At 35.1% G+C, this 21,080-nt stretch overlaps 2 protein-coding genes and 1 pseudogene across 2 annotated transcripts; 1 reads left to right on the top strand and 2 right to left on the bottom strand.

Moving 5' to 3' along the window:
• On the bottom strand, nucleotides 3,336–4,413 carry LOC104789287 (annotated as a pseudogene).
• Nucleotides 6,495–9,107, top strand: LOC104787007 (fe(3+)-Zn(2+) purple acid phosphatase 12). Its single transcript, XM_010512498.1, has 7 exons — nucleotides 6,495–6,978; nucleotides 7,423–7,534; nucleotides 7,651–7,880; nucleotides 7,969–8,107; nucleotides 8,185–8,405; nucleotides 8,496–8,617; nucleotides 8,817–9,107. Exons 1-7 carry the CDS (start codon nucleotides 6,589–6,591, stop codon nucleotides 9,013–9,015), a joined length of 1,413 nt encoding a protein of 470 aa, XP_010510800.1. The 5' UTR covers nucleotides 6,495–6,588; the 3' UTR covers nucleotides 9,016–9,107.
• On the bottom strand, nucleotides 12,501–18,645 carry LOC104789288. The gene is made up of 6 exons (XM_019245295.1): nucleotides 18,507–18,645; nucleotides 18,209–18,367; nucleotides 17,840–18,119; nucleotides 17,699–17,728; nucleotides 12,796–12,932; nucleotides 12,501–12,655 (listed from the first exon to the last, which is right to left on the bottom strand). Exons 1-6 carry the CDS (start codon nucleotides 18,643–18,645, stop codon nucleotides 12,501–12,503), a joined length of 900 nt encoding a protein of 299 aa, XP_019100840.1.

The raw sequence follows: 21,080 nt of genomic DNA on the forward strand, positions 1-21,080 counted from the left end.
TCACCACAAACAGGAGACTTAATTCAATTTGCAAACTAGTTTTACATTCTTTCATCTACGCTATTTGGAAAGAGAGAAACTCCAGACTCCATAGTCCAGCTATCCGTGCAGAGGCCTAGCTTCAGCGTGAAATTCAGCTCCAACTCAAGCGAAGACTCTTGTGGTTGGATCGTGCCCACTCTGGAATCCGGTGTTCACCAGTATTAATCAATGTTGACCGATGTTGACAAAAAAAAATATAAGTAAAAAATTTTTAAAAAATAATTACATATCCTCTTAAATAAGTTTAAATAATTTTTTTATATAATTGTTCTATCCTCTTAAATAAGTTTAAATATTTTTTTTTTATATATTATTCTTCAACCTATTTGTTTTATATTCTTCTTTCATAACTGTTATATAATTTTAAGTTACATAGAAATTTTTTTTTATTTTTTTTGTAGAATATATAAAAAGTTAAAGAAAATGCTTTCTAACTATTTTAGAACATAAGTAAATGTTAGAAAATATATTGTAATTTTTATAGATAAAGAGCAAACTAATTTCGTAGAAATTAGTATCCTAATATCTATAGAACATAAATTATAAATAGTTTCTAAATTTCTAGAACATGTAAAGTGTGTAGAAGACTTTATCTAAATTTGTGGAACATGTATTCTAAACTTTATCCATTAAAAACGGCAACAAAAATGACATATTTTTGACGTTATAATGATTCTAATATCTTCTTCATCAATTTCCTAGCAGAATATCTATTTTTTTTTTTTTGAAAAAATTGGCTAGTTAAATCAATTGCAAAGGGTAATTTAGGAATAGTTAACATATAGGTATAGAATAGATTAATGGACAATAACTCAATTATTTATCTTTTATTTCCAATTTCTCCTAAATTTAATCTGCTGATCAGTTTGCAAATTCTAATAATAAAATTAAAAGATTCGTCGAACTCCTTTACTTATTTTGCCTCTTTTTGATTATTTTTAACATTAAAAATTTAATGATTAATATATTCTCTAATGTAAAGATCTCCATAACGACATAATGGAACATTAAATAATTAACGTAAATCTTCAAAACGATCACTCAACAAATTTAACATCAAACAAAAATATGCCACAAAACTATCCTTGAGCAAAATAATAGCTTATGCATGCATCAATAAAGCATTCGAATTAGGAGCTGTGCTTGAGCTCTTGGTTTGAATATGTGCTTGCCCCTTCTGCATCCAACGGAGGAGGCCAGAGAGCTGCGTCTTTTTCTGGCTTGAATACTCTTTTGCATGCGTCTCCAGATGTGACAACCCGTCCCGTTGACCCCACTAGCCCACTGCTAGCTTGCCTCCATAGGTCCGAAACTGGTCCTGCAGGGCATCGATCCTAACCTCTCATTGGGCAAATGGAACTATTCATCCAAATCCATAGTAGGTTGCCGCTCAATTGGTGACAGCTTGTCCTGTGGGAAGGTTGTTAAAGGGTGGGGACCAGGGTTCGAAGAACGCCTGGCGCACCAATAACCTACTGTGGATTTGGATGAATAGTTCCATTTACCCAGTGAGAGGTTAGGATCGATGCCCTGCAAGGCCAGCTTGGGGTCCGTTTGGGCGGCTAACAGTGAGGCTAGTGGGGTCCACGGGACGGGTTGTCACACCAGATCTCTTGCTGCTAGGTTTATTTCTGCTGCATCCATCCATTCTATTTTTGTATATAAAAAATATAATATGGTATACAAATGATATGGTATAAAGTTATAATCAAAGTTTTGAATTTACAAAAGGAAATACATTTGTTATACTATTTTGTAGTAAATTGAATTATATAATCTTTTAGTAAAGTAATATAATTATTTTTTAAAAATTTTTGTTGTTTAAAAAAAAATGGTCAATACCGGTCAACGCCGGTTCATACTGGTCAACACCGGATTCTGGCAAACAAAACATCAGAATTAGCTAATTATGGTATTGTACACATAACTGATGTTTGTTTATGAATGTCCTTATGTAACGACAATAGTTCGTATAGTTAATAAAACATTTATATTGCTTGTATGTGTGGCGATGTGTTGGCCTATATTTGGCGTAGCTGACAATCATTTTTCGAAAAAAAACATGTGATAAATATTTTATTTTGCTTGATAATATTTTCAAACCCTTGAAATTTCTTCTAGTTACCCTCTAATATATGTAATAACAATTCTACAAAATATATATAAATTATTTAAAATATTAATTTGCTGAACTTTGTCAAAAAAATTAAATGTACACAAATAAATCCAAATCAATGGTCATATATTTTCCTCCTTAATAATATAATTTGCTCATATATTTCCTCATATATTTTAGTTTTATTTATTTATTTAATAAGTTCAAGTATTTATATAATTTGTAAAATTTATACTAAATATATAATTTATTGGTTACTAGTTAGACCAGTTAGGTTTGTGATGGAGTCACAAAACAAGTCTTTTAAAAATAATTTATTTAGATACATGTTACTCATTTGCCAGAAAAAAAATTCAAGTTGTTATTATGTTGACATCATCAATATTAAAATATTAGACATGTCGAATTTGATTATGATAGTGTAAAAGAAATTATGTGACGGGTGAATCAAAATCTTTTTTCTTACAAGCTCTAAATGTTTTTTCACAATTACAAAAACATCGAATGAAAATTAGATTATATAAAATAGCAGTTAAATTTTGATAATTTAAGATTTTTTTTTTAATTAAAATAATTACCATCAAAACTATATCGTTAGATACAGTCTCAACAAATCAACACCGCAGATAAACAAATTCACTTCGAACTTGTAGAAGTAGTTTTATAAACCAACACTATTTTTCAAACAATCAAACGCCAATTTATAATCGACCTTAGGCCAAGTCCAATGGGACGGCAAAACTGTATAATAATGTGGGAGTGATGATTTTTTTGTCTCCAACCAGACTGTATATTTTACACTATAATAGTGTGATTCCTTTTTGTTGCACAGTACACCACTATATTTGGTGTTTTACTGTAGCGACGCCAAATACTATAATATTTTTTTTTACAATGATATTTTAATTTAAAATAACTTAGTTATAGTAGATTAAATATAAGTTTAGTATTGTTATATAAGAATCTAGTTAAGTTTGTAATAAAAACTAATATACCAAAACAGTTTTGTAGTTTTTAAGTTCCATAATATAAATGATTAATTAGTAGAAAATATTAAAACTAATTAGTAATTTGATTGATAATATATATAATAAAATTCAACTAACCATTAAAAATACATAAAATTCAAATAAACATGGAAAACACAAAATTACAAAATAAAATCCAGAAAACATCTTCACTTAAGATAATTGTAATATTGGGTATAATCATCTTGATCATTTGGTGATCTTTGATCTTCACCTTGATCTCCATCTCCTGAACTTGTTTTCCATGAGACTGGCCTTCTTGATAATGAGATGCACGATACTGTGATCCATGATATTGAGAACCTTCACCATCTTCTTCATGTTGGTTTGTTTGTGCTCTTTTCCCCAAAATGCTTCTTCTTTCATTTTCAATATAAGAACGAGAGGATGGATCATTTATAGAATTCAAATCAGCAAATAATATTTTATTCTCTTCTTTCATTCTTGCAACCTCGATCTTTCACCTTTGAATTTCATTTCTTTCAGAAGAGCTTTTGGTAATAGCTTTGATAAGTTTATCATTTTGCTCCAAAATTTGTTTAAATTGTTCTTCAGAATGTTGTTTCCTCTTTGCCTTTTTCAAACCCATAGGCCTTGAAGAATGAATTATCCATATTTAGATTAATTGAATTCATACCAGGGGAAGGCGAGGACTCGGTATTGATTGAAAACGATGAAGATGACATAACATCACGACCTTCTTCTTGGAATGAAGCGTGCGTCTTAGTGTTCTTATTGGCAAACTTCTCAATGCCTTTAAGGATAGGCCAGACATGATCGAATTTGAATCCCCTTTTGTATGTTTCATATTGAGTTAGTAACATCTTCGCTTGGTTTAACTAGTCAAATATTGACAAGAAAAAAATGAGTTAGTAGATACAATAATTTAATAAAGATAAGTAAGTACAATAATTTAGCAAGTGAGTACTTACAATGTCTTCTTCGGAAGCACCGCTAGGATTCTTGTTTTCAATCTGGTTAACGCATCCTCTCAGCTTTGAAACTGCAGCAAGAATTGACGTCATTCGAGTTTGTAAAGATCTTTTTGGTCTTGGCTGGAGACGAAAAACTTCGGATTTAAGATATTCAGCTTCAAGTCTTGCCCAAAGTTGATCTCCTTTTTGGTTTATGCCTATTATTGGATTTTGGGAAACATCAAGATAGACATGGCATAAGTGTATATCTTCTTGAATAGAATATGATAAAGAGCGACTGGAAGTCATTTTGGAAAAGAAATACTAGTTGTAACAAAATGAGTTGAAGATGTGTGGTTATTCAAAAAGTAGTACACATATATATAGAGAGATGAAAGTAATATGAACGGTAAGATCTTGGTAAATTCAATGGTTAAGATTAACTCAGCTTTTTTAAAGATGTGATCATTGATACAAAACGTGAAATGACTAATCAATGCAATGGTTAGATCTTCGTCAAAAAAATTCAATGGCTTAGATCTACTCGTCTTTTTCTGATGAAGTGATAATTGATATAAGACATGATGTGACTAATCAATGCAACGGTTAGATATTGGTCAAGGAAATTGAACGGTTAAGATCTACTCGTCGTTATCTTTGATCACCTGACGCTAATGATGTAGCACGGCTACTTCATATTGGTGAACGTCGAGGATTTCCAGGTATGTTGGGTAGTTTAGATTGTATGCATTGGAAATAGAAAAACTGCCCAACAGCTTAAGGAGGACAATGTGCATGTCGAAGTAGATCTTTAGAGGCTGTAGCTGATTATGATCTTTGGATTTGGCATGCATATTTCGGTCTACCATGATCTAATAATGATATTAATGTGCTAGAGGCATCTCATCTTTTTTCTAGTCTAGCTGAAGGTACTGTTCCACCCGCTAATTATGTTATTAATGGAAAAAGTTATAATATGGGTTACTATCTAGCTGATGGTATATATCCAAAATGGTCAACTCTTGTTCAAACAATTCACGATCCACGTGGTCCTAAAAAGAATTTGTTTGCAATGAAACAAGAAGCTTGTAGAAAAGATGTGGAACGTTGCAGTCAAGGTTTGCAATCGTGGCCGGACCATCATGCTTATGGAGTAAGAAAGTATTACATGATATAATGACAACATGTATTATAATGCATAATATGATTATAGAAGATGAACGTGATATTGATGCAACAATTGAAGAACGGGTTGAAGTTCCGAGTGCAGAAGTTGAGATGACGAGTGATGATGATGCTCGATTTCAAGAATTTTTAGCTCGACATAGACAAATTAAAGATCGAGAGGCTCATATTGAACTTCGAAATGCGTTAATAGAACATCTGTGGTCGAAATATACTAATTCTGAAAATTAGTATGATGTAATTTGTTTTTATTATTTTTATTTTATCCTTTGTAATTTTATATTAATTAATAAATTAAAATTATTATATAATTCAAAAAATCTTTATTTTAGTAATATAATAATATAGAATGGTATTTTTAGTGTAAAATTTGGTGTTGTGGTTGGAGATGAAATTTTGTTTAGTGTTAAAAATACACCAAATATAGTGTTATTTCAGCACTAAAATGGTGTTATGGTTGAAGATGCCCTTAACGTTCTAAAAGCATTGTTTTTAAAACCGGACCGGTAACTGAACCGGGAAAGCTTCTGGGTCATGAGTCAACATGGTTCGACCGGAGTCGACCGGGTTCAATTGATTTTGATGATATTTTTATAAATAATAGGTATGAATAGGTTTTCTATTTTTTTTTCAATGATTATAACTATGATATAATTGGATATGCCAAATAAAATACTTCAATAACCATAATGTTTTTAAAAAACCTTAAAAAGTAAGAAACTCGAAGTGTGACAAACTCAAAGTGTAACCAGTACTAATAAAATATTTTAGAAATTCAAATTTAAAAACAATAAGAGAATAAGAGTGTAAAAAATTTAATCTTCATTCTCTAAGAAACCCTACTATTGCTAATTTACTATGAAGAAAACTAGAAAAGGTAATTAATTAAATTAATTGCACTCATTTTTACAAAAAAAAAAAAAATAGAATCCGGTTTTATCCGGTTTAATGGTTCACCGGTTTTTGGTTTTTTGGCGGGTTGATATGGTTTTTTACCGGTTCAATTTCTTTTGGGTTTTGATATTAACCCAACCCGGACATGTTGCCGGTTCGCGGGTTAACGTGGTTCGACCGCCCGTCCGGTCCGGTTTTGAAAACATTGTCTAAAAGGTTCAATTAAAATATGAAATAGCGTTTTTTATATATTTTTGGGAATATCCACATTCGATCCTTGGTTGAAAGCTCAAAAAGTCAATATATCCATGTCAGGCAACTAGACAAGCTATTTAATTTCCCAACAAAAAAAAAAAATCTCTAAGCCACGTTCTTCGTCTCAAGATCCAGAAAACTAAACTAGCTGAAGATGAGTTCAAGATCTGATCTCACAAGCAAACGAGTTACTTTCATAACCTTCTTGCTAAGTCTTTCACTTGTTGAGTTATGCCATGGAGGATTCACAAGTGAATATGTCAGAGGAACTGATTTACCAGATGACATGCCATTAGATAGCGATGTCTTTACAGTTCCTCCTGGTCCCAATACTCCTCAACAAGTTCATATAACGCAAGGGAACCATGAAGGTAATGGAGTGATTGTTTCTTGGGTTACTCCGATTAAGCCCGGTTCAAATACTGTTCGATATTGGTGTGAGAATGAGAAAACGAAGAAGGAAGCAGAAGCTACTGTTAACACTTACCGGTTCTTTAATTACACGTCTGGCTTTATCCACCATTGCCTCATCGATGATTTGGAAGTAAGTACTCATAACTTTAAAGCTGTTTTCGATTTTGATTCTGTTTTTCTTTTTTGGTTAGGTATTTTTAAAAAATATCCTGAATTTAGAAAAAAATTCGGGTTTAGATATGTACAAAAAAATACGGATTCAAATTTTGTTTCTTGAGAATAGAATTTGCACAAAAAAAAAAAAAAAGAGTATAGAAAATTTGAATCAGACGTGGATTTATATTTAAATATGATTCCATATTTTGAATTAAAAAAAAAGAATATAGAGAATATGATTCCATATTTTGAATATAGAAAAAGTAATTCTATTTAAACCAGAGTACCAGACTGTAAAATATAATTCGATTTTGGGATAAAATATTTTAGATCATATAGGTTTATGTTGTATTTACTACTATTTAGTTACTGCTGTTCTTTAAAAAAAAAAAAGAATTATATTATGGTTTGTGTGCAGTTTGATACAAAATACTACTACGAAATTGGGAGTGGCAAGTGGCGCAGACGGTTCTGGTTCATTACTCCGCCTAAATCAGGCCCTGACGTACCTTACACCTTTGGATTAATCGGTATATTACCTAACTGTTGTCTTTACAAGTTCATGTTTATGGGCTAACACAAGTGGAGTGCCACATATATAAGACCTTAGATAATGTTTTTGACTATGCCTCAAACAACTTTCCAGGGGATTTGGGACAAACTTATGACTCAAATAGTACGTTAAGCCATTATGAGAAGAATCCGGGGAAAGGACAAGCAGTTCTGTTTGTAGGAGACTTGTCTTACGCGGATCGCTACCCTAACCACGACAACAATAGATGGGATACTTGGGGAAGGTTTGCTGAGAGAAGTGTTGCTTATCAACCTTGGATATGGACTGCAGGCAACCACGAAATAGACTACGTCCCTGACATTGTAATACTTGACTCCTTCCTTGTTCTATCTTTTGCTTTTGAACTTGACTTCGTGGTCATTTTAACTCAAGAAGTGTTTTCTTTTACAGGGTGAAATAGAGCCATTCAAGCCTTTTATGAATCGGTATCAAACGCCATACAAGTCATCAGGAAGCATCTCTCCATTGTGGTATTCCATCAAAAGGGCGTCGGCTTATGTTATTGTTATGTCTTGTTACTCATCTTATGGTAAGGTTTGGAGAGACGAACTGCTTTAAGAAATTATTTAGAGTCCTGTAGCTTAAATTTTGCATATTATTGATTAGGGAAATACACACCTCAATACAAATGGCTGGAAAAAGAGTTGCAAGGAGTGAATAGAACAGAGACACCATGGGTTATAGTCTTAGTACATTGCCCCTTTTATAGTAGCTATGTGCATCATTACATGGAAGGTGAAACATTGAGAGTCATGTACGAACAATGGTTTGTCAAATACAAGGTTGATGTTGTATTTGCAGGTCATGTTCATGCCTATGAAAGATCGGTAAATTTCATTTTACTTGTCCCCTATAGTATTGATATTTATTATCTACACTCCCCTTGTCCCCAAAGTGATCTCAAAACAATGACGCAGGAACGTGTTTCTAACATTGCTTACAACATTGTCAATGGACTGTGTGAGCCAATATCGGATGAGTCAGCTCCTGTATACATCACAATCGGTGATGGAGGAAACTCGGAAGGCTTGGTTACTGAGTAAGTTTACCATATTTGTGCAAACACTTCTATCAACGACAGAGTTATATCAATAACAGAGTTGGTTATGCGTTAGTTTGAAAGTTACTTATTCTGTTATTGATACAACTCTATCTACAAGACTTGAACCATATCCATTCTTGAACTCTGTATAACACTTTCTCTGCTATTTGATACAAACCGTTTGCTATATTTGTAGCATGATGCAGCCACAACCAAGCTACTCTGCGTTTCGAGAAGCTAGCTTCGGGCACGGGCTGCTAGAGATTAAAAACAGAACTCATGCCTACTTCAGCTGGAATCGTAACCAAGATGGAAACTCTATAGCAGCAGACTCTGTGTGGTTGCTTAATCGGTTTTGGGGAGCTCAAAACAAGACACGGCTTGGTGCATTTTAAACACAAACTGAACAAAGGTTGTATTGTTTCTGCAAATTCTAAAGAAAAATAAATCAATTAGTGACTGTTCTATGAAAGGTATGTTATTGAGATTTGATTAAACATTTTAGCAACAAAAAAAAAAATTAGCAACTACAAGCTGATAGTACTCCCAAATCTGTCATCATCATTGTGATTGCAAATTTCACCAAACTTCAATATCTTTACAACCTTCACCGTTTCTCATTGAGATGCGGGAAACTGTTTTTTTTTTCTTTTTCTTAAAGCATCTAGGCTCTATATACTAGTTAACTATGAAATCAACCTATTATATTGGAGAGAACGTTAGTGGAGTAATTAAGACAATAATTACAGATCAAAAAAATAAAATGTTTGATTAAGACAATAATTACAGAATGTTAGTGGTTTTGTTCATGTATCCGGAGGGCATTTAACAAGAATACATTGGTCCCAACAATGAAATAAAATCAGTATTAGCATTTAGACCATCATTAGTGGAGTAACCCACCAAAGTTACTCTCACATTTATTTATTATATAAATAATCATAAATTAAGTTAAGTAACTCTAAGAGAACCTAAGCAAAATCACTCTATTACTAGAGAACCCCAAAGAGGTTACTCAAACATTTAAATATTATGTTTTGGCTTAATTTGAAATGGGTTTGAATATTTGAGAATATGAAATGAAAATGACACCCACACCCACTTTCTCCTAAAGTATTATCACAAAAACCCACTTTCCACTCATGGTATACTTTCCCAAGCTTTTTGCTTATATGTCCACTTTCCTTTTACATTTTTGCCCTTACTAACAACTTACCTCTCTTTCTCTCCTTTTCTCTTCTTTTTTGTTGTTAACACTTTAACAAAGTAAAATATATTTATTTGTTATACTCATCAAATAAGATAAATAGCAAGAATTTACAAAAGACAATCCATCTGATAGAACAAATAGTGAAAAGTTAGTTATGATCGAGATATAAGTAAGAGGAAGCGAAGCATGCAAATTTAGTCGGTTTTATATTCCTCCCACTGCCGGATCTCGACCGCCTCCACCAACTCCACCGTCGCACGTGAAAGCTCCTCCGCAGCTCTCTCTGCAATATCTTCAGCCTCCATTTTTCTAGCTTCAAAGTCCATCGACATTCTCCTGACTTCCTCTCTTAGCTCTACAAATTAATCAATCTCTTCTTCATTTATCTTCATATGGAGTGCAAACAATAACATAGGTTCATTCTTTTTTTTTTTTTTTTGATAGGTTTTGTTAGTTTTCTCACAAGTGCAAGAGACTCGAACTAGAGAACTAACTAACAGACTCCTTTTAGAATATCTTGCTTCAACTAGTGGAGTTATGAATGATGGGTTTATACTTTATGATCTGATTTGATTTTATTAGACAGTAATAAGAACAAGAATAGTGGATCGCTTGCCTTATGGTGATAAAGGTCCAAAGAACTTACTAATAATCATTAGATACTTCATCAAAAAAAGAAAAACACTAGCTAGGGTTCTTCATGTACAAACCTGTTGATATCGAAGTCTCATCGTTGTGAGGTTTAGAATATCTAACAAGGTACTCGATGATGTAAATTGAGTGGTTTGCGATGAAGATCAAAACAGTGAAATCCCAAAGGAACATGTACTCAAAGCTTGCTAACGCCAATAGAAACATGAAGCGATCCGACAGGAACAACCAGAATCCACTGATACCCTAATCAAATAGAGGAGAAAGAGAGTTAGAACTAAACACAAGTAAACGTAGACAATTTAAATTGTACAGAGGGTCCAGTAGAAGAGAGTTTAGGGCTTAACAAGATGAAGATTAATGCGAGAATACTCGAAAAGATTAGGACAAGACCGATCAGATCTGTGTATAATTCGGAGGAGACGAGAAGCAAGAAGAGAAGCACACGTTCTATCCAAAACAAAACAGTCGCTAGAACTTCTACGTCTTGCTCATATCTTTCTCCTTCTTCAATAATATTCATCTTCTTCATCAATCGAACTTTGCCAATATTGATACAACACTTTTCTGTTATTGTTGTTGTATATATTTATTGGTTTACAAATTCGTTTATGAAAATAAAAAGGAATTATATATCCCGAGAGCTTTGGAACTTTTAGAATTTGTATTTAATATTTGTGTTTAGGGCTAATTTTCATGAATTTGAGAAAGAAAAAAAGAAAAAGAAATACACGTGTCATGGTGTTGACACATATGTCATATCTCATCAAATAGAATTTGCTGAAGTGACAAAAAGAATACGTAAATGAGAGAATTATTGAAGTTATCAATTACAAATATATTTGTTATGATATGTATCTATCTCCTCTTTCACGATTTTAATATATTAAGTTAACAAAATAAAAAAAAATTAACAACTAATGATTTGAACCAAGGGAGGCTTTAAAATTTTTGGATGCATGATTCGAACAGATTTTGTCGAGTTTCTTCTGTAGGTAAATTTAGTGGATCATTTATCAAATTTTCATGACATTTTATCAAAATTATTTCATGACATGTTAAGAGTGGATCCATCAGTCGTTTGTAGTACAGGATCGGAATACGAATTAGGTAAGCGACAAGGTGAAGTGAATAGCATAGGTCTTAACTAGGTTGGCTTTTGTTAGGTGATGTGACCTGAACATGTTACATAACACATTAACAAATTAAAGGCATCATGTACACAATAAATCATGCTATTAATCGATGATTCATTATTCCAAAATTAAAAACAAAACCCTAAAAGTCCTCTTATTCAATCTCAACACCTGAGATACATAAAAATTACGAGTGATTAGTTGTTGAAACAACTTCACAAACGATCTCTACACTCAAAGTTCTTTCTTTATCCAACTAAGCATGAGTTTGATTCATTACATTGTTTCTCCTAGCAAAAAACTGCAACAAAAATACATATTTAATATCCAGAACTATTAATTGAATTAAAGGAGAAAATTGACAATTCACTCTCTCTAGAGATACTTTTTAACTAATCAATTGGTATCAACTTATTACAGCTATACATACATACAATAATAATATAATTGATTCATCATTCAAATACAACTCCCGGCCCTAACTCCTAAGCATGCATTCAAATCAGCTGGTTTTCCCCTACTATCTATTTGGTTGTATACTTTCAATAAAACTAATTGCATTGGGATGAAGCTAGCGATCAATCTTTAGGACTGGTCTTTGCTTTCAGCAGATTCTCTTGGTTTTTGAGAAAATAAAGAAAGACTATACATTCTTATGAGAAATGTAATCATCTTCCATAGAAATGATCCACAAAGAGTTCATGGAAATAGAGCATAACTATCCACGAAATTCCAAATTAAAAAAAAAAAAAAATGATCAAAAACAGTAAAAACACTAAAAAAACTCAGAAAATAATTAATTAACAAAGTTTTTGAAACATAACCAATATGTATCATAGTAGTCTAAAGTAAGTTGAAATACTAAGAGATCGAAGAGCTTAAATCATGGGGGTGAGAATTTGGTTGTGGAAACAACATCAAATTCAACCTCTATATTCAAAGCGCCTTCCACGTCCAAGTAAATCTTCCTAAGATCATCCATAGACACAAATTGACAGAACCCCCAACCTCGAGCTGATTTTTTGTGCCAATTGTTACCTGTAGAAAAGAGAAAAAACGTTATTTGAGAATTACTCAATTCAAATTAAATATCTCTCTGTATATTATAAAACAGTCTCTACTTTTCAATCCTGTGTTATGAGTAAAAACGTTAAAAATAATGTTATTACAAGACCTACTTGAAAGTGACAAATGGTTGGATCCACGGGGGTCTAGCACTCGAATATTAGCTTGCTTGAAAATCTTTTCATCTTGGTCAAGTCTTTCACTCTCTTCGAGACTCAGAAAAATGGAGATCCATTTTCCTTGGTCCCGTGTTAAGTAGGCATTGGGATATGTTAGAGATACACTATGATACACCATTCAATAGCTCAATATTCTCGTATCATGTCATTTATAGAACATTTTGTTAATAGTTGTATTCTAGGGTATTCTATGTACGAGTATATATATGTGTGTAAAGTCTTCTGTATAATATAAGATTCATCTTCTACATGGTATCAGAGCAGTAAAAAATCTACAATTTTTCGCTGCCTCTCTTTTCTTTCTCTGTTCTTCTTCCTCTGTTTTCCACTTTCTCTCTGTTTCCTCTTTGCTCTCTTCCATGGCCAATACTGCTGAAGTCATTGACTCTACTCAATCCTATCTCAACATCAACATGAGCAACGTTATCAAACTCACCTCTCTTAACTACATCACTTGGAGTCTCCAAGTCCATTCCTTGCTCGATGGTTACGATTTAGCCGGATATATTGATGGCTCTGTTCTTCCTCCGCCTTTGACGGTCACCTCTGCCGGTGTCACTTCTCCCAATCCCGACTACACCAAGTGGCGTCGTCAAGACAAGCTGATCTACAGCGGTCTTCTCGGAACTCTCTCTCCCTCTGTTCAACCTCTTGTCACCACCACCAAATCTGCTGCGGAGATGTGGCGTACCGTTGCAGACATCTTCGCCAAACCAAGCAAGGGGCATATTCAGCAACTCCATCTTCAACTTCAACAATTCTCCAAAGGTGACAAGACTATCGATGAGTATACAAGACTATCGATGAGTATATGCAGGGTTTAGCAACTCGTTTTGACAAACTTGCGCTTCTTGGTAAGCCTTTCGATCTCGACGAACAGATTGAAGCTGTTCTTTGTGGTCTTCCAGATGAATACAAATCGGTTGCTGATCAAGTTGAAGGACGTGAAGTATCCCCTAAGCTCACTGAGGTTCACGAAAAGCTTCTCAACAAAGAAGCTCAATTGCTGACCGCAGCTCTTATGGTGCCTTCTTCTACTCCCGTCTCTGCCAACGTTGCTACGTCTCGCTCTCGTTCATCTCACCAGCGCCACAACCAGCGTCCTCCACAACAATGGAACAACAGGAATAACAATCCCTCCAACTCTCAGCGTCAAGACAGTCGTGGCTATCAAGGCAAGTGTCAACTGTGTGGTGTTTTTGGTCACAGCGCTAAACGCTGTTCCCAACTCTACCAATCTCACAGCTCTTCCAGCGGTGGTTTGCTCCCAACTCCTGTCCGTCCATGGCAACCGAGTGCTAACCTTTCTCTCAATGGTCCGACCTCAGCAAACTCGTGGCTGTTAGACAGTGGAGCCACTCATCACATGACCAGTGATCTTCACAATCTCACCGCGCCTCGACCATATCACGGTGATGACTCTGTTCTCATTGGTGATGGCTCTGGTCTCTCCATAACTCATACTGGTTCACTATCTCTACCCTCATCTTCTCGTAACCTCACTCTTAAACATGTCTTATGTATCCCTAATATCCACAAAAACCTTATATCTGTTTATCGGTTATGCAATGTTAACAAGGTGACTGTTGAATTTGCTCCTACTGCCTTTCAGGTGAAGGATCTGAGCTCGGGTGTCCCGTTACTCCAAGGCCGACCTAAAGACGAGGTTTATGAGTGTCCGGCGACAACAATATCTGCCTTCTTTGCTTCATCATCCTCTATCCCAACCCTAGTGAACTGGCATCATCGCTTAGGCCATCCTCATTCTACAATCCTCAAGTCTCTACTATCAAAATATTCTCTTCCTTATTCGCATTCCTCTTCTCAAGATTTGTTTCGTTCTGATTGCTCTATTAATAAAAGCCATAAGCTTCCATTTTCACAAACAACTATTACCTCCACTTGTCCTCTTGAATATATTTTTACTGATGTCTGGACATCCCCGGTTCTCTCTATTGACAACTACAAATACTACCTGATTCTCGTTGATCATTACTCTCAGTACACTTGGCTATATCCTCTCAAAGCAAAATCACAAGTTCGTGACACATTTGTTGCATTCAAAGCCCTTGTAGAAAACAAATTTGGCACCCGCATTGGAACGCTGTTCTCGGACAATGGAGGCGAATTCATTGCTCTTAAGTCATTCCTCTCCACCTCCGGTATATCTCATCTCACCTCACCACCTCATACGCCGGAGCATAATGGTGCCTCTGAACGCAAGCACCGTCACATTGTCGAAACTGGAATGTCCCTTCTCACCAAAGTGGGTCTACCAACCACATATTGGACGTATGCTTTTGCAACCGCTGCCTATCTCATCAACCGCTTACCAACACCAGTCATTGCCATGGAGTCGCCCTTCCTGAAGCTCTTCGGCTCTCAACCTAACTACTCTAAACTTCGAGTCTTTGGCTGCCTTTGCTTTCCCCGGTTGCGACCTTATGCGACTCACAAGCTTGAGCAACGATCGACGCCGTGTGTCTTCTTGGGCTAGTCCCTCACCCAAAGTGCATACCTCTGTCTACAACCGAGCACAGGCCGTGTCTACGTCTCCCGCCATGTCAAGTTTGATGAATCAACATTTCCCTTTTCCACTCTTCGTCCTAAGCCATCCGACTCTACTTCATCACCCTATATTCCCTCTATCCGTCTGTTACAATTCTTCCCTCCAAACCGCCTCTGTTGTCGTCACCACTCACCTCGTCCTCGCCTGAACACCCGCGATCAGATTCTCACCAGACTGCGTCGTCGGAGACAAGTTCATCAACACCAGTAAGTGATTCTTATCCGACTCGTAACATTGCAGATCCGACGCCCGATTCTTCCTCTCTCTCTCCTACTCGATCCATTAGCCCAACTACCACAAACCCAATTTCTCCTATACTAAACCCATCTCCTTCTCTGGCCCATAATGACCAAAGCCCACAATCTTCTCAAACATCAAGCCCATCTGTCCAAACGCCTTCACCACAACTATCCTCCTCTACCTCCGAATCTTCCTCTTCCGCAACCTCCGATCAACCTCCAAATGTTCCTCCTCCGCCTGAAAATGTTCACCCTATGCAAACCCGCCGAAAGAATAATATTGTAAAACCTAAACAAAAACTAAACCTCTCCGCTGCCTTATCTACCAACATCCCGACCAAACCATTAACTGTGAACCAAGCTATGAAGGAGAAGGTCTGGCGTGATGTGATGTCAGGCGAGATCGATGCCTTTGCACGCAATCGCACAATGGACCTTGTTCCACGACCACCCAATCATAATATTGTTGGCTGTAAGTGGGTTTACAAAAACAAATTTTTACCCAATGGAACTCTTTGCCGATGCAAAGCGAGACTTGTAGCCAAAGGCTACAACCAGGAATTTGGTCGTGACTACACCGAGACTTTTAGTCCAGTGATCAAAGCAACAACTCTCCGCCTGGTTCTTGATGTCGCGGTAAGTCGCTCTTGGCCAATTCTTCAGTTTGATGTTAACAATGCGTTTCTTCAGGGAACATTACAGGAAGAGGTGTACATGGAGCAACCTCTGGGGTTTGTTGATTCTGATCACCCGTCGTATGTTTGTCGTCTTCACAAAGCCATCTATGGCTTGAAACAAGCTCCCCGTGCCTGGTACACTGAACTCAAAACGTTTCTTCTCAGTGTCGGGTTCACCAACTCTCTTGCCGATACCTCTCTGTTTATCTTGCATCGTGGAACCACTTTTATTTATCTCCTCGTCTATGTTGATGATATACTTGTTACAGGCAATGATCAGTCCAGCATTCGTCGCATCCTTACACTCCTTGCTGATCGCTTCTCTGTCAAGGATCCAGAAGATCTCAACTACTTCTTGGGGATCGAAGCTTTTCGCACAGATAAAGGTCTCCATCTCTCACAACGCAAGTACATTCTTGACCTCCTACATCGCCACAATATGATGAACGCGAAGCCTGTTGCTACGCCCATGGCGTCCTCTCCCAAACTCACTCTACAATCCGGAACTGCTCTTCCTGATGGCAAGGAGTATTGACAACTCGTTGGTAGCTTACAATATCTCAGTTTCACTCGACCTGATATCAGCTTTGCGGTGAACCGCTTGTCTCAGTTCATGCATCGCCCAACACAGGACCATTGGCAGGCTGCCAAACGAATATTACGTTATCTCGCCGGCACAACTACTCATGGGATCTTTTTCTCGGCCAAGAATAATCTCACTCTCCAAGCATTTTCTGATGCTGATTGGGCAGGTGATACTCATGACTTTCTCTCCACCAATGCATATATTGTTTACATGGGCGCACATCCGGTTTATTGGACTGCAAAGAAGCAGAAGAGTGTGGCTCGCTCCTCCACGGAAGCTGAATACCGTGCAGTAGCCAACACCTCTGCTGAGCTTCGCTGGATTTGCAATCTACTAACGGAGCTTGGGATACCTCTTCGAGTAGTACCGGTCATATACTGCGATAACGTTGGAGCAACCTTCCTATGTGCGAACCCAATTTTCCACTCCAGAATGAAACACATTGCTCTGGACTATCCCTTTGTAAGAGGACAGATACAACAAGGTCTTCTTCTTGTTTCTCATGTGCACACTAAAGATCAGTTAGCTGATGCGCTGACCAAACCGCTACCAAGAACACATTTTCTTCATCTACGCAACAAGATTGGAGTGTCCCCAGCTCCTCCATCTTGAGGGGGCGTGTTAGAGATACACTATGATACACCATTCAATAGCTCAATATTCTCGTATCATGTCATTAATAGAACATTCTGTTAATAGTCGTATTCTAGGGTATTCTATGTACGAGTATATATATGTGTGTAAAGTCTTATGTATATTATAAGATTCATCTTCTACAGGATACAACTTTAGAATCCTAGATATGTCATGCACATGTAAACAATCACTCTAAGACAAGAGAAGTTTCTCAATAAAAAAAGAGGAAAAAAAAAGTAATCATATTCATATACCATATGCATGTACTTACCATTGTCTTCCCTCAATTGTAAAACTGCGCGACCAATAACAATGCTCTTTCAGCTCAGAGAAATTCTTAACTCTCCAAGAGAATTTGGGATGAGGGAGTTTGTCGTTAAAAGAGATGATTTCCCAGTTAGTAGGGGGTGGAGCAACAATGACATCAACACCAAACTCGCATTGATCTTGAATGACATATCCATTATCAGGGTCTTTGAATATATTAAGCGGAAGCACTTGTGGCAATCCCCACATAGATCTTAAACTATTGAACGGCTTTGATTCTACATCTGTACACATATTTTTAATGATTAGAAATAGAATAAAAGAAGATACATATGTATAGTAAGATAAGAGATATGTATGTACATATACGTACCATGAATGGTAAAGTACTTGTTTGCTTTTTTGTTAAAGACAAAAAACCGAAAATCTACAAACACCTCACTTGATGGTTTGGAGGACAAGCTAGTGCTATCTAATTTCAAATACATTGAAATAAAGTCACTTCCGTTGTCCTTATCGTTCCCTTTTGGATACAATATCAGTTTCCTGCGTTTGTGTAAGTTAAGATAATGCATCTTCTTCAAATTTTGAAGAGCGCAAGAAAAAAAAATTGGTTTAAGGAGATGCACTATAGTGACTATGCATTGCCATGCATACGTACCAGTCGTAGCCACCAGAGGAGAAGATACGGGATTGATATTTGCCATCAGAGAAAAGATTTGATTTCTCAAGTTGGGAGAAGTTTTGGATCTTCAGTGAATAGGAAGAAGGAGAACGTTCTCTCATGCTCCGGACAGTTGTAGAAGACATTCTTTTACCCAAAAACGACCTTAACTCTGTTATAACCTAACCAATAGATCCGAGAGAGGATTTTGAGATAGTCATAGAGATTAGAAAATTCAATAAATACGTTATATTATTAAAAACAAAGATGTCCTGGAAATTGCATTGTATATCTATATTAGGACTAGTACCTATTGAATATAAATTGTTGGAGTTCCTGATTTGTAACAATTTATATACCTAAATTCCGAATTTAAATTTTATGATTTAGGCAAATCATGAATTATATATGAATATACCTCGAAACTTTGTAGTGGAACGGTGGATCGAAACGACTTGAGGTTGTGCATCACTCTTAACATCGTTCGTTACTATTATCAACACGCACACAAATTTGATCAAACACTGATGTTAGAGCCGCTGAGATCCTACCTCAAGAACTCGATGAACGTTTTCGTGTGTTTCAAGTTTCTTAGATCCCTACACATCTTTGAACAAGAACGTGTTATCATCTCTGTGGAAAAGGAAAAAAAAACAAATAATCCATTGTTTATATATTTGAGGGCAACACCTAATTAAGATGGTAAAAACAAATAATCGCATATCATAATAATAAAAAAGGTAAATTAACATAATATATACTTAACCTAATTGAAACATAAAACTGAATCTTCTAAGTTTTTCCGAATTTCGTATTTATCATGAAACTAATCTAACCAAGAAATAATATTATGTTAGGTTTTTTTCAGTCAACAGCGTTAATAGATTATCTCAAATTAAAAGAGCCAATTTGGAGGAGTATCACGTGATACTTATCGTAATAAAGGGTTTTAAACACTAATAATTATTCTTATCAAACAAATATAATTGATTTGAAAATTAAATTGTATGTATTGTAATGGGTTTCATTGAATGTAACTTCCCATTGGAATTGTTTTTAATGTATCTTATTATATAAACCTTGGTTCTCAAAGTTAGTAACTCACCAGATCATGACACGTGTTAGTTTAAACGATCAGAGATCAAAATTAAAAATTTACCAGATCATGACACATTTCAATTTTAACGATCAGAAATTACAGTTTCCAAGTATTGTAAAACAAAGCATAAGATAATTGTAATCTTATTATATTAAAAAAAACAACTAAGATAAATATATTATGTTCCATCCATATCAAAGTTTCACTGTAGACAAAAAACAAAAAAAAAAACAAAGTTTCACTGTTACAAAGATTCTCAATCACTACATGGTAAAATAAATATACTATGTGCCATCCATATTTGGTCGTATAATTATACTCTATAACCTTTATAATATATAACCTAATACATTAAATTTTATGTCTTTGTTTGCACAAAAAAAAAGAAAAAAAAATTATGTCTCTACGGTTAGCCAATTTCGGACACTGAGTACTGCAATAAGATTTGTGAAGGCACATGCAAAGAAAACAGAGATCATGAAGAACCGATTGGAAGTCTTAGGAAAAAAACTTGAATTGAAGTCTAATCTTTTTATTATATTTTAAACCTTATTATGTAAACTTGGGTTTTCAAATTAGTCATTAAGATGATCATGACACGTGTCAAGTATACCGATGAGATGTTGACACGTGTCAAAAAATAATTATTTTTCCAAACAGCTAATTAAGAATATAACATTAAATCTAAACAAAATTTACATGTTTATATCTAAAAAAATTTCTAAATCAAAAAGAAAAATTAACAAATTTAATATGTTTTCCATTGTACGCTACTTATATTATACGTGCTTTCTTAATAAGATTTTGACATGTATAAACAATAAAGTAATTCACTAAGCATGTATATTATTATTAATAAATAAATAGTGAATAACAAATTTAAAAAGAATAACATAAGTTATGTCAAAAGAATTATTTTTTTTGAAACATAATAGAACATCTAATTAAGAAAATTACATTATATCTACATAACATTACATGTTTATATCGAAAACTTTGATCTTTGATTTTTTTTTCTGATATAGTTTTACCGATCTATTGTGTGGGTCTTTGATTCGTGCGTGGTTTTCAATGGAAGCTATCAGATGCAATGAAATGAAATCGAAGTAGTTAATGCCCGCTAATTTAATCGAGGATGGAGATACTGATGGAGGTTCCAAAGTGATTCTACAGTTAGTAGCATTATAAGTTTGGAAGATAAGTCAGTGGTTGATGTTTCTGGTCAAAATTTAGAGTTTTCTTTTCTGAATAATGTTGATGATTCCGGTACTGAAAAAGAGCTGCTTGATCGAGTAATTGAGAAGCGGTTTCAAATTTGGGAAGTTGGAACGGTATACCATTTTAAAATTGGTTTCAAACCAGATTCATGTGGTTTTCTATCGGATTAGGTTTGTAAACCGTTTAAACCAGGTATATGGAGAAATATATGAGAACTTTGATTCGGGTAAAAATAATTTGAGAATTTATGATTCGAAAATATTT

This window comes from Camelina sativa, chromosome 5 (genome assembly GCF_000633955.1).
Source record: "Camelina sativa cultivar DH55 chromosome 5, Cs, whole genome shotgun sequence".
Classification (NCBI taxonomy): Eukaryota; Viridiplantae; Streptophyta; class Magnoliopsida; order Brassicales; family Brassicaceae; genus Camelina; species Camelina sativa.

What these genes read in the sequence shown, in the direction of transcription:
- LOC104789288 (XM_019245295.1), bottom strand. Translation starts at nt 18,645, where the DNA reads ATGTCTTCTACAACTGTCCGGAGCATGAGAGAACGTTCTCCTTCTTCC. An exon ending in CCGTATCTTCTCCTCTGGTG is followed by an intron (nt 18,368 to 18,506) that starts GCTACGACTGGT and finishes AACTGATATTGT; the next exon opens with ATCCAAAAGGGAACGATAAG. An exon ending in CAACCATTTGTCACTTTCAA is followed by an intron (nt 12,656 to 12,795) that starts GTAGGTCTTGTA and finishes TCTTTTCTACAG; the next exon opens with GTAACAATTGGCACAAAAAA.
- LOC104787007 (XM_010512498.1), top strand. Translation starts at nt 6,589, where the DNA reads ATGAGTTCAAGATCTGATCTCACAAGCAAACGAGTTACTTTCATAACC. An exon ending in GCCTCATCGATGATTTGGAA is followed by an intron (nt 6,979 to 7,422) that starts GTAAGTACTCAT and finishes GTTTGTGTGCAG; the next exon opens with TTTGATACAAAATACTACTA. An exon ending in TAGACTACGTCCCTGACATT is followed by an intron (nt 7,881 to 7,968) that starts GTAATACTTGAC and finishes TTTCTTTTACAG; the next exon opens with GGTGAAATAGAGCCATTCAA.